This window comes from Pongo abelii, chromosome 6 (assembly GCF_028885655.2).
Source record: "Pongo abelii isolate AG06213 chromosome 6, NHGRI_mPonAbe1-v2.0_pri, whole genome shotgun sequence".
NCBI lineage: Eukaryota > Metazoa > Chordata > Mammalia > Primates > Hominidae > Pongo > Pongo abelii.
This window is the reverse complement of record NC_071991.2, coordinates 33,945,460-33,958,726: the sequence shown is the minus strand read 5'-3', so window position 1 is coordinate 33,958,726 and position 13,267 is coordinate 33,945,460. Positions and strand designations below refer to the sequence as shown.

The 13,267-nt window shown below is 41.8% G+C and overlaps 1 protein-coding gene across 4 annotated transcripts in view; it reads right to left on the bottom strand.

Annotated features, from left to right (window-relative positions):
- The window catches only part of COBL (cordon-bleu WH2 repeat protein), a 298,657-nt gene that overhangs the window by 165,857 nt on the left and 119,533 nt on the right, over positions 1-13,267 (bottom strand). For all 4 annotated transcript variants that reach the window (XM_054559166.2, XM_054559167.2, XM_024250351.3 and 1 more), the window contains exons 3-5: positions 10,644-10,854; positions 8,117-8,345; positions 1,359-1,456 (exon numbers count right to left, since the gene is read on the bottom strand). In XM_054559166.2, the coding sequence (XP_054415141.1) occupies positions 1,359-1,456; positions 8,117-8,345; positions 10,644-10,854 (538 nt within the window). The remainder of the gene's footprint in view (positions 1-1,358; positions 1,457-8,116; positions 8,346-10,643; positions 10,855-13,267) is intronic.

Sequence of the window (13,267 nt, the reverse complement as noted above, 5' to 3'; positions counted from 1 at the left end):
CATGGAATACAGATTTTTCAAAGGACATGCAGAAACATGGGGAAAAGCACAACAATCTCTTAAGTATAAGAGAATCACAAAACCATTACCGAAGCTTCAGCAGAGGTGAAGAAAAAATAATCTGAGGTTTGTGAAAAACTCTTGAAGACAGGAAGTCTCTGCCAGTTTGGCTGAGCTCTACTGGACCTTCTGTTCTCATCTGGCTCTCACTCTCCTCCTCCCTTCCCAAACACCACAGGGCTACAGGGACATGCTGGCTCTGCACGCAGACACATCTGTGTCTAAGCCTGGGACACTAAGAAGGTTACTTTATTTCTCTGAGCTCTGGTATCCATATCGGCAAACCTGGGTAAACCACAATTCTAACAGCAGAGGCTGCACCACAGGCCACTGAAGGGCAGGAAATCAGGTGTCCAGCCTTGGGCTACATGCACCTATCTGCACCATGGCACTGAGAAGGTCTGCACACAAACTTGAGTCCCCAGTCTTCACATCTCTTGTAGAAATATACAGATGCAGCATACTTCCAAACTGAGCTAGTGGAATTAAAACCTAACATTCACTGGAACAGTTTTGTCTTTTTTAGTCTTATTTATTAGTAAGGATAAAATACTAGATATTAGTAAAATATACTTGTAAAGCAAATATAAATATGGATAATGAGCATTTTCTTTTCTTGGTAGTCAGAAGGCATTTATGGGTTTGATAATCTTATAATTAATTATAAAAATCTTAATTTTTATTCTGGGTACTATGACTTAATTACTCTAGAATATTGTATCCAAAATATGACTTTGAGATGTGTTTCATAAACACCAACAAAACCAATAAAATTAACTTATCACATAGTATATTCCCAGATCATATCAGGAGGACCAAAGAACATCTAAAAATTACTAGCAAGAAGACAAGTTCAATGACTGATACTCTTCTCTGCCACAAGGCATAAGCTACAGTTCACTGATAGCAATATTTGCTATTTACACTTAACTATAACATCCATTCACTCATTCATTAATCTAAACAAGATTTACTGAGTTTCAGCCACAGGCAGAGTTCTGTGGATGTACCGGAACACCCACAGGCAGAAGGGCTCATGGCCCTGGTCATTAGGAGTCCACAGGCTTCCTGTCCCCCTAGTGAATAAACCACCATCACCCAAGAGTACTCCTTTTGGAATGAAGTGTGGAAGCACAGCCCGTCATTCCAGTGCATACTAATAAGCTCTCTTTTACCTGAAGGAATTAGTATTCTTAAATAGAATTATTTAGAAAAGTTCCAGGACAGGTTGAATGCATGTATTTCAAGAGATTATTTTTTCACATGATACAAAATCATATGTGTATTTAATCCATTACCTTACTATTGCTTCTTTTATTAACTTTGAAAAATCCCAGAAATTTTTTCTTCTCTTTATCTGTCTCATCATTGCCAAGTGATGATTTCCTAAAGGTTTCTGGAAAAAAAAAGCACTAAGTTATTTTTCAGCATCTGAAACAAGAGATTAAATACTTCACTTAAAAAATCTTAATAAGTGAATCCTCTACTCTTAAACTTTTAGTTCTTGTAAGAGAGGGAAAACCATCAACTATTTCTTTCAAAGCTGTCTGAGCCACCTCAAGGCCTCACGCCCATTTGGGAAATCACTACAGGTTCTTACACAGTCTTTTAGGGATGATGGAGGCATTTTCTCTGGGTGTGGTTGTGCCCTTTTGGAGAATGACAAAATATATAAAGTTCTAGGGCAGAGCTGTCCAACAGAAAGCTAAACCAGACCACACATGTAATTTTACATTTTCTAGTAGCTACATTAAAAAGAACCAAGTAAAATTAATTGTAACAATTTCATTTAATCCAACACATCTAAAATATTATCATTCTATCATGCAGTCCATATAAAAAGTATTGACGAGATATTTTACATTGGTTTTGGTGCTAAGTCTTCAAAATCCAGCAGGCCTTTAGGCTTACAGCACATCTCAGTGTGGACTGGGCACATGCAAGAGCCACATGAGGCCTGTGGCTGCCAAATCAGCACAGCTCTAAGACTGTGACATCAGTGCAATACACCTGCTTTAAGAATTATGAGTGAGGTACAAACTTTAACTAAATGAAATAAATCAGCAGCTTTCCTGCTCACTTCCAGAAAATGGAGTAACAGCTATGGGCTCCCCAGGTGGTATCTGAAACAACTGCATCAAATCTCCCAGGAACCACCTTTCCAGATTTTCCTTCCTCTACTGCATCCAGAATGTTTTCCTTTCAAATTACATTCTCTAGGGGGGAAATTGTTTTCTTCTTTCTTTTTCCTGAAGCTCTAAATCCTCAACCCCTCTTGAATTTTTCTTCATCAGGATTCTAGAGCCAGGTTGGACCCTTCCAAATTCCAGACAGGCACACTGAAGCCCAGATGTGTCTGTCAGCTGACAAGACAGCCATGGGACATGGATCCCAAAGCGAGATGGAACCTGCAGCATCAGCATCGCTGGGAACTTATGAGAGATGTGAATGCTTGGGCCCACTCCAGACCCCCAGAATAAGAAACGCTGGGTGCAGGGCCCAGCACTACACAGTCAAACTAGCCCCTAAGGAGGCTTAAGCTGAGGGTCTGGAGAACACGCCTGGGGAGTGGTGCTGAGAGATTAAGAGCGCCCATGTGTGAGGCACACTTTGGAAAACCACTTAGCTTCTCCAAGCCTCAGCAGCTTCATCTGCAGGTTGAGGGTGAGTGTGCTAAGCACGCAGGACGGCACTCACACAGCTCAGCACACTGCTCACTAGTGTCATGATTTGCTCAGGAAAGGCCTTTGTCATTACTTCATTCCATTCTTCTCTGCCAGGGCATACAGATATGACAAGAGGAAGGAAAGTGGAGATGTTCCTGGAGGATAGAAAAATGATTTTTCCCATATCACTGCCAACTGATAGCAAGAGCTCTAGACCATTGGTGGCAGAATCATGGACTGGGATTTTACAAATTCTGCCATCAGACTATTAATGCAAACCAAGTAACCCTCAATTAACTTCTTGATCTGCTAATATACGATTTCACATTTGAGTTAGAGAACACACACAGCAGTCAGTGCATTAATAACACAGGCATGAACACTGATAGTGTCCACACAGCAAAGCAAAAACCCAGCACACACGCTCCTGATATCACTCTGTAGGAGCAAAGGTGCACATCCTAGCCACCAGGGCAGGGCCAGGACACTTGGTTACATGCAGGAGGCTCTAGCGGAGGCACCGAGCAGGCTCCACATCGCACAGTACCCAAACCAGAGGGCCCGCTGCAACATGGTGCAGCAGCACCAATGCATGAGTGCAAATGCGCTGCAAAGTTAGTTGCAGCAAGCCGTCTATTAGGTACAGAGCTATAAAGAGGAAAACAGAGCACACAGTTAAGTCTGCATCTAAACTATTAAATGCTTTAATATGTATGTTTATAACCAAGGATGTTTCTAGAATTCAGTGGTATGTGACATGGACCAATGGATGCTCACAAACTGACGATGGGGTTACGCTTTCAGTTCACGATGGCTTTATGCAGACGTGACCCCATCATAAGTCCAGGAGCGTACTGAATGCGTAGCACTTTCACGCCATGGTAAAACTGAAAAATCGTAAGTTGAGAAATTGTCTATGTTGAAACAGATGGCATCATAGTATCCCACTGATAATCGAGAAGTAGAGCATGTTCCTGGTACACAAGCTGTATTACACTGACCACAGAAAGGACAGACTGCATTAGAAAACTGCAATGAAATCTAGCCTGTTGTTTCTCTTCTTGAATGAGGACAGTGGCTGATCATCACCTCTAAGGACTGAGGTCGGCTCCCTGACGAAGGGTCCAGGACAGCCCCGGCACCAGAACTGCCCCTCAATAGTGGGAGACACACTTTCTCATGCAGCTACAGTCTGCAGCTGTCTGGAGGCACCAGGGGCCTGTGACTCACAGTGCTGAGCTGCGCCTAACACTGATGGTCTATTTTTAGAGGTGAGGCTTTGGTCTCAGTCACTGACTGATAGGGGCCTCCTATGAGGCCTCCGAGGCTTGGCAGACACTGAAGAAGAATTGGTTTGGGAGAAAAATAGGAGAACTCAGTGTTCCCATCAGCCAAAATTTCCAGAGGCTGCCCAGCTATAAAGCAGAGCAACAATGAACAACTGATGCGTAGCCAGCCCTCGAACACACGCAAGTGAGCTCTAGAACCCATGGTGCCTATGGTATGATAAGCTGAGGGTGGCATTTATTTTGTTTGAATTTACTCTAATTTACACGTAATTAAATATTAAGAAAAGTCTGGGAACTCACACTTCATCTGCAAGAAAGTTTTACTTTCTGAAGCATTACAATGATTTGAAAAATGTTAAAGATGAATTGCAGAGTGGCAGAGAAGGAGGAAGGACCCTTAAAGACCAACAAGTCCACACCACTCACTTGTCTAGAGGAGGAGACTCAGTGACCAGAACAAGGCCAGTAAGCAGTAAATGGAAGGGGGGGACCAGGTCAACATCTGCAAATGTATGATGGGCATTCTACATATGTATATACATATATGTATATGTTTAAGTATATATATATATATATACACACACACATATGTATCTCTATATCTGTCTATATATACATATAAACATCTCTTTCTGTATAGAAATATCTCTTTCTGTACAGAAATATCTCTATGAGAGAAACTTAAATAGATGTCGGAATAAATGCAAAATCCGGACTAATCATTTGCATACTTGTCTATGACAGAAAAGGTTAAATTTTAAAATCCATACTGTCCCAAATTCTGTAGCATGCAGGATGGCCTTCAGGGGCAGGTAAGCATGGGCAGGCAGAGGTGAAAAGAAAAGGGTGCCTTTCCTGCACACACCACTTCTGCTCTGCCCTGAATTACTGGGCAACAGAATTTGTTTTCTGTAACAGCCTCCCTCATTTCTCATCAATTAGAGCCACACAGCAAATTCTCCTAAGAAGCATTCTTATCTGAACCAACCAGGGAATCAAGAAACCAAACCAAAATCTCATGTCAGCCTGGCATGCACCTTCAGAAGGGCCCCAAGCCAAACTTCCATTCCTTGAAGTCTGGCACAAAAACATCACCTCTGTGCAGCTCTGACCCCAGAGCCATGCATAGTGCAGCCTCACAGGGGGAGCGGGAAGCCCCAGGTTCACTGTACCTTGACAGCTCAGGGAAGGCTCGGACTGAGTTTTGCTCAGACGAACTGGAAAAGGCAGGCAATGAGAGAGTGAGTTCCAGCTTTGAGATGTGTGGGAGTCCCTGACCCAGGCCTTGGCCCTCACAAGCCTCAGAGGGGGGCTGTCCTGCTGCAGCAGTGAGAAGGTCTCTTGCTGGGTCAGCTTGCCTCTCTGGGCTGGCCCTCTCGGGGCTGCAGCTGCATAGCCTGCTAAGCACTGCTGAGGACGCAGGAGGCAGCAGAGCCCGTGGCTTTATCAAGATGCTCCCACCAGGGATTCCAGGAGAGGGCAGGCCTCTGCCTAGCAATGGCTCACCTCCTGCCAGCTGCCCTTCTGTTCTCCAGCAGTGGTAGGGTTCAGGAGTGGATGTCTGTCCCCTCCAAGTGCATACCAAGAGTGAAAGCAAAAGCTCCTCCAGCAGCACCCAGCAGGCCTGCCCAGGGCGGTTGCAGGGGAGAAAGGGAGCCTCGGTGATGGCCTCTGGACAAGTGTCTTTTCTTTTCAAATATTTGACAGTGAGCAGGAGGCAGGCATTTGGCAGGGATGGTAATCAAATGTCACAGCTGGCATGGCACGGGCATGGTCCAGATGAAAGGGGTGCTGGCCACAAGGCTGCAGCAGAGCCCCCATGGTGGGGAAGCGCGTGGTGCCTTGGGGGTGGGGTGGAAAGGGCCAAAATGTCCAAAGGAGTAGAGAGGGGGACTTGGAGGTTTGGGAGCAGCTAGTTCCAACCAAGGGCAGAAGTGCTTCCAAATCTGAATGGCCAAGCTGACCGCACTAGCATGTTCTGCTCTGTCCCATATGAGGATCAGAAGAGATGCTCTGGGCCCCTGACCACATGAACACTTCAACTCTTACATTCTCAATGACCATGGGCTATCCTGCGTCCTCTCCTTCACGGACAGGCAGGTTTTATATCACTTCTCCCAAGTGCCAGGTTCAACATCTACCTTTCAAGATACAACCAAGTGGTGGCATGTAACAGAAACACTTGTAAGCCTTTTTATTTCAGATACCTGAATGTGAAACAGTTTTCCTTTTATTTTTCTTTTTATCTTAACAAATGGAAGCTGTTTCCAAAGAGTCATGTAAACCAAATTTAAATAGCGCTGATATACTCAGTGCCACCAGGCCTTTACAGGGATGCTGAGAATATTTCTGTCTGTGTTTTAAAAAAGACACTGGATAAAACACAAGATGTATTATTCTCAAATGTCAGAGTACTTTTTTTGAAGAAATAAATAGTCCATGTATCTTATACAATTGAGCCAAAACCCTCTCTTGAATGTCAGATCAGATCTAGATGCCAGATACCCAGGAAGACAAGGGCGGACTTGGCGGGGAGAGGAAGGCTGGACAGAGATTCCACTATGATCATGGATTTCACAATAAACTTGGTATTAAGAAAAAATATGGCCAGGCACAGTGGCTCAGGCCTGTAATCCCAGCATTTTGGGAGGCCAAGGCGGGCGGATCACCTGAGGTCAGGAGTTCGAGACCAGCCTGGCGAACGTGGTGAAACCCCGTCTCTACTAAAAATACAAAAATTAGCTGGGCATGGTGGGAGGTGCCTGTAATCTCAGCTATTCAGGAGGCTGAGGCAGGAGAATCACTTGAACTTGGGAGGTGGAGGTTGCAGTGAGCTGATATTGCACCATTGCACTACAGCCTGGGCTATAAGAGTGAAACTCCAACTCAAAAAAAAAAAAAGAAAAAGAAAAAATACATTTTTGTTGGAAAAAATTAGAAAAAAAGTCATAGAAAAACAGGAAAAACTTGAATATGTATATATTTTTTAAACTCAACCTATTCAATATTTGTGGAATAATGAAACAGAGACAACAGACATCAAATGAGGCTCATTAGAAGAGCAACTTTTACGAAGTTCATTTTGATCATTCTAAGGTCAAGGAATATAACATTTCCTTTGGCCTGACAGTAGCAGTTAGCACTCTATATCAATCAGAAACATGTGCTTACACAACATAACAGTCTCTGCACCAGCAAGGCCTCTGGGCTGCCACTCTCACCAGTGGCTCTAACTGTGGCCTCATACTAAGAGCCAGATTCACACGATGAGCAGGGTGACACTGGCAACATGGTGAGGAGGCCTAAAGTGGCCCTAAAGTTATCTTCAGGAATGGATCTCACGCACTGTAATTGTTCAGTTTTAGAGAACAGCTAAATGCATTTCTGCCACTGGTTTTAGACATGAGCAATGTTTGAAAAACAGCAGCTAATGGCAACTGAAAAAGAAAATCAAGATAATTTTTTTTTTTTTTTTAAAGAGACAGGGTCTCACTCTGTCACCTAGGCTGAGGGCAATGGTGCAATCATAGCTCAGTGCAGCTTCAACCTCCTGGGTTCAACCAATCCTCCAGCCTCAGCCTCTCCAGTAGATGGGACTACAGGAATGGGGACGCACCACCACATCTGACTAATTTTTAAATTTTTTTGTAGAGATGGGGGTCTCACTATTTTGTCCAGGCTGGTCTTGAACTCCTGAGCCCAAGCCATCCTCCTGCCTCAGCCTCTCAAAGTGCCAGGATTACAAGTGTGAGCCACCAACCCACAAGAAAGTATTATAGATGGTTTGGAGTAGTTACTTCAGAGCATAAGCTCTAATCTCGCCTCACCTTTTCCCCTTTTACTTATGTCATGGAAGTTCGCAGGGAGACAAAGGATAAAGGACATGTTCAGGGCTGGGAGAAAGGAGGCACAGCTCAATCCAGAGGAATGAAAACAGGCCAAATTTCTTTTTTGCCTTCTTCAACTTGACTTGCCTGGAACTGCATGTACCCATCTCTCCCTGGTGCTACCGAGAGTGCTGGGGAGAGCCGACAGGGGACATGTGCATGCCGCGCATCCGTGTGATTACGGGCAGGTGCGTGAGATGCAGCGGGGCCTCACCTCTTCTGTTGTCCCACGCATAGAGCTCCTTTATCCCGAGCTCGTTCAAGGACTTGGACAGCTCCAGCTCTTCTCCGGCAATGTTGTCCCTGAGAAGAACCACGTGCTCTGGGCTGACCTCACACTTTGCACAAATGACTGGCAGAATATTCTGGAGAGGAACCTCAGGGCTCACACGCACAACAGCTTTTTGTGTCCGCAGGTAATTCACGACCAAACGCACAGATTTCTGGAAGAACACACGGGCAAAAAGAATTCAGTAAGATATCCTCCCACAAGCCTTCAACTCTTGTGTCAATTCGACAATTGGGTGTGGCAGGATTGTGTGTAGCCTGAATCCTTCTTCCACAAATTGAGTGAGTCATGGGGGAAAACAGCATAATGAATACTGAAAAACAAATGTCTAGAATAATAAATTTCGCTTAGAATCTCTTGCTAGTGAACAATCTGCTAACAACACAGCAAAATAAACATCAGGGAAGACTACATTTAAAATCCAACACGTATACTTTACTGTCTTCCAAGGGTTCTGGCCAGATGTGAACACATGGCACTTACATGCATTTTCTAAAGAAAATAGTTTGGAAGTAGTATGAATAATTTAAAGAAAAACCCTCCAAAAACATGACATCAAAGTTTTAAGGAGTCAAAACATCCACATAAATATAGGAATATCTATATATGTACATAGATTATATATATGAATACATATATACTGCATACATGTACTATATACACACATATATGAAACATATACAGTGTGTACACAGACTTACATGTATTTATGTATACACACTACACACACGTATTTAAGCTAGAAATGTATTTTTAAAAATACCAGGCATATAATAATCAGGAAGAAAAACACTCAGTTGACTAATGCTAATTCTAAATGACTGCAGATAAAGTAGTAGTCATTTTTCTCCCACTTTTACTGATCATTTTTCTTCCGCTTTTACTGATCACCCTAATTGTGCTAAGACACTGCAGAGCTGGACACAGTAAATGTAGATTGAACAAAAGAGCAGCAAAGGAAGGCCTCATGCTCTCTTCCAGCCTGCGTACCAGGGCCCAGTGGCTGGGATAAACAATGCATTTTGGGAGAAAAGACGGAACCTACTGCTCCTTTACTGGTCCTCTCCTGCCCTAACAAGTGGAATCACACAGACGCCTGGGCTCACCTGCCCTGAGAAACAGGAAGTCAAGGGAAGACGCAGGGTATATACAGAGATGCTGTGCCTCAAACACTGTTTACTTGAGGAATAAGGGGAAATCTCTGGTCAGAGTGTTCTAGAGTAACAGTGAGAATGCACTAACCAATCAATCCTAGAAATTAATAGGAGATTAATGTTGGCTGCATTGCCATTTTTAAAAGCAGGAAAATTTAGAAGATCTGCTAAGAATCTGAAAGTAACATTGCTTTTAGTTTGAGCTAAGGGATTAATATCAAAGCCTTATTTAGAAGTACAATAAAGCTGGGTATGGTGGCTCAGGCCTGTAATCCCAGCACTTTGGGAGGCTGAGGCGGGTGGATCACCTGAGGTCAGGAGTTCAAGACCAGACTGGCCAACATGGTGAAACCTTGTCTCTACCAAATACACAAATTAGCCGGGTGTGGTGGCATGCACCTGTAGTCCCAGCTACTCAGGAGGCTGAGGCAGAAGAACTGCTTGAATTTGGGAGGCAGAGGTAGCAGTGAGCCAAGATCACACCACTGCACTCCAGCCTGGGCAACAAGAGTGTAGCTCCGTCTCAAAACAACAACAACAAAAACAATAAAAGTATATAATAAGCTACTAGAATTAATTTTAATTAATAAACAAAAGCCTGGAATACAGCTATGTATATAAGATATTCTCCAAATGCAATGAATAAATATTTCTGACATAAGTTTTTCAAAAAAAATTTTTTTTCCCTTTTTTTTCTCTTCCTCTGGGAAGATGTTTAATCCTCTATGGATACCAAACGCTTCCTGAGTCAAGAAGAATTCTAGAACTACACTGTCCAATCAAGTAGCCATTAGCTAGTGGCAATTTAAATTTAAAGTTAAAATTAAATTAAAAATTCAGTTTCTCAATCACACCAGCCACATTTCAAGTGTTCAAAAGCTGTGTCAATTAAAATGAAAAAAGAAAAATCTACATGAATATTTTAGATATTTAAGTTATAATAAACATACCAAATTTTAAAAAAAGCTGCACGCAGCCAGTGGCTATCATATTAGAAAGTACAGAATTAAAGACCATGTCCCTCTTTGAATGAAGGTCTAATGGATAGCTCCACTGTAGATCAATTCCTCTTCTATAATATATAAAGAAGCAATGTTACAACAATAAACATTATTCAATTCTGTACATTTTGTCTCCTAAAACAAACTCTGTTTAGTGCCTAGCTTTGCCTGGCATAAAAGTAGCAGCCTCAGCCACAGCTCTCTGCACTGTACTTCGATAAGAAAAGCCACACTGGCCCCTACTCAGGACCTGCCACACATTCAGACACAGATATCTCCATGTAGGTACGTACTAACCTCAGGCACCTTAGGGGGACCAGGCTTAACCTTCTCTTCAGGAACTTTTTCTTTCAGAAACACAGTATGCACATTCAGGGTCCCAATCAAAGTATTTGGCTTAAAACTCAAAGGTTGTTGGGTTTCTGAAGACCGAATTTCAAGGGCGTGGTGGGATGGATTCAGGTGGTTCTGAAGGCAAAGTTCAACCAGTAGGTCCATCATTGCATGGCTGAAAAAAGGAAAACAAATCATGATTATTAGGAATGACTGCACTCTCTCTTTTGCCTGGCTAAATAAGGGTAGAACAAGTGGATGAATGAGCAAATTAGATATGCTTAAGAAAAAAGACAACAGAAGCTCATTAATTCCTTCTGCATGGTTGTAGAGCAATATGTTAACATTTTCAGCACTAACAAACAACACTATTGAAAGAGAAAAATCATAATTAATAGCTTGGAAAATAGTTATATTTTTAGCTAAATCAAAGGGTATGTTGAGTTGAATCATCTAAGGTCTGTTGGCACAAATATTTTTCATGCATACAAGACACTAAATTTTCAGTTATTTATAAATATAATGTATCTTTTTGATTTAACTTTTAAGTTCGGGGTACATGTGCAGGTTTGTTACACAGCTAAACTTGTGTCATGGGGGTTTGTTGCACAGATTATTTTATCAACCAGGTATTAATCCTAGTACCCATTAGTTATTTTTTCTGATCCTTTCCCTCCTCCCACCCTCCATCCCCTGAGAGACCCCAGTGTTTGTTATTGTTCTCTATGTGTCCGTGTGTTGACATCATTTAGCTCCCACCTGTAAGTGAGAACATGCAGTATTTGGTTCTCTGTTACTGCATTAGTTTGCTAAGGATAATGACCTCTAGCTCCATCCATGTTTTTACAAAGGACATGATCTTGTTCTTTTTTTTAATGGATGCACAGTAGTCCATGGTGTATCTGTACTACATTTTCTTTATCCAACATACTATTGATGGGCCTTTAGGTTGATTCCATGTCTTTGCTATTGTGAATAGTGCTGCAATGAACATACACATGCATGTGTCTTTATGACAGAATGATTTATATTCCTTTGGGTTTATACCCAGTAATGTGATTGCTGGGTTGAATGGTAGTTCTGTTTTTAGGTCTTGGAGGAATTGCCACACTGTCTTCCACAATGGTTGAACTAATTTACAATCCCATCAACAGTGTGTAAGTGTTCATTTTTCTCTGCAACCTTACCAGCATCTGTTGTTTTTTGACTTTTTCATGATAGCCCTTCTGACTGGCGTAAGATGGTATCTCATTGTGGTTTTGATTTGCATTTCTCTAATGAGCAGTGATGTTGAGCTTTCTTTCATGTTTGTTGGCCTCATGTATGTCTTCTTTTGAAAAGTGTCTGTTCATGTCCTTTGCCCACTTTTTCTTTTTTTTTTTTAATTATACTTTAAGTTTTAGGGTACATGTGCACAACGTGCAGGTTTTTAATGGGTTTTGTTTTCTTTTCTTGTAAATTTGTTTAACTTCCTTTTAGATGCTGGATATTAGACCTTTGTCAGATGCATAGTTGGCAAACATTTTCTCCTATTTTGCAGGTTATCTGTTTACTCTGTTGATAGTTTCTTTTGCTGCGCAGAAGCTCTGTAGTTTAATTAGGTTCCATTTGTCAAGTTTTGCTTTTGTTGCAATTGGTTTTGGAGTCTTCGTCATAAAATTTTGACTCTTCCTATGTCCAGAATGGTATTGCCTAGGTTGTCTTCCAGGGTTTTTATAGTTTGTTTTAAATTTAAGTCTTTAATCCATCTTGAGTTATCTTTTGTACATGGTATGTGGAAGGGGCGTAGTTTCAATCTTCTGCATATGGCTAGCCAGTTCTCCCAGCACCATTTATTGAATAGGGAGTTCTTTCCCCATTGCTTGTTTTTGTCAGCCTCATCAAAGATCAGATAGTTGTAGGTGTGTGATTTTATTTTTGGGTTCTCCATTCTGTTCCATTGCCCTATGTGTCTGTTTTTGTACAAGTAGCTGCTGTTTTCGTTACTGTAGCCCTATAGTATAGTTTTAAGTCAAGTAGCATGATGCCTCCAGCTTTGTTCTTTTGCTTAGGATTGCCTTGGCTATTTGGGTTTGTTTTTTGGTTCTTTGTGAATTTTAAAATAGTTTTTTCTAGTTCTGTGAAGAATGTCATTGATAGTTTAATAGGCATAGCATTAAATCTATAAATTGCTTTGGGCAATATGGCCATTTTTAACAATATTGATCCTTCCTTTCCATTTGTTTGTATCATCTCTGATTTCTTTGAGCAGTGTTTTGTAGTTCTTGTAGAAATCTTTCACCTTGCTGGTTAGCTTCATTCCTAGGTATTTTATAATTTTTTTGTGGCAATTGTGAATGAGACTGCATTCCTGATTTGGCTCTCAGTTTAACTGTTATTGGTGTATAGGAATGCTAGGGGTTTTTGTACATCGATTTTGTATCCTGAGACTTTGCTGAAATTGTTTACCCCAGCTTAAGAAGCTTTAGGGCCAAGACTATAGGGTGTTCTAGATATAGGATCATATCATCTGCAAATGGAGATAGTTTGACTTCCTCTCTTCCTATTTAGATGCCCTTTATTTCTTTTTCTTGCCTGACTGCCCTAGT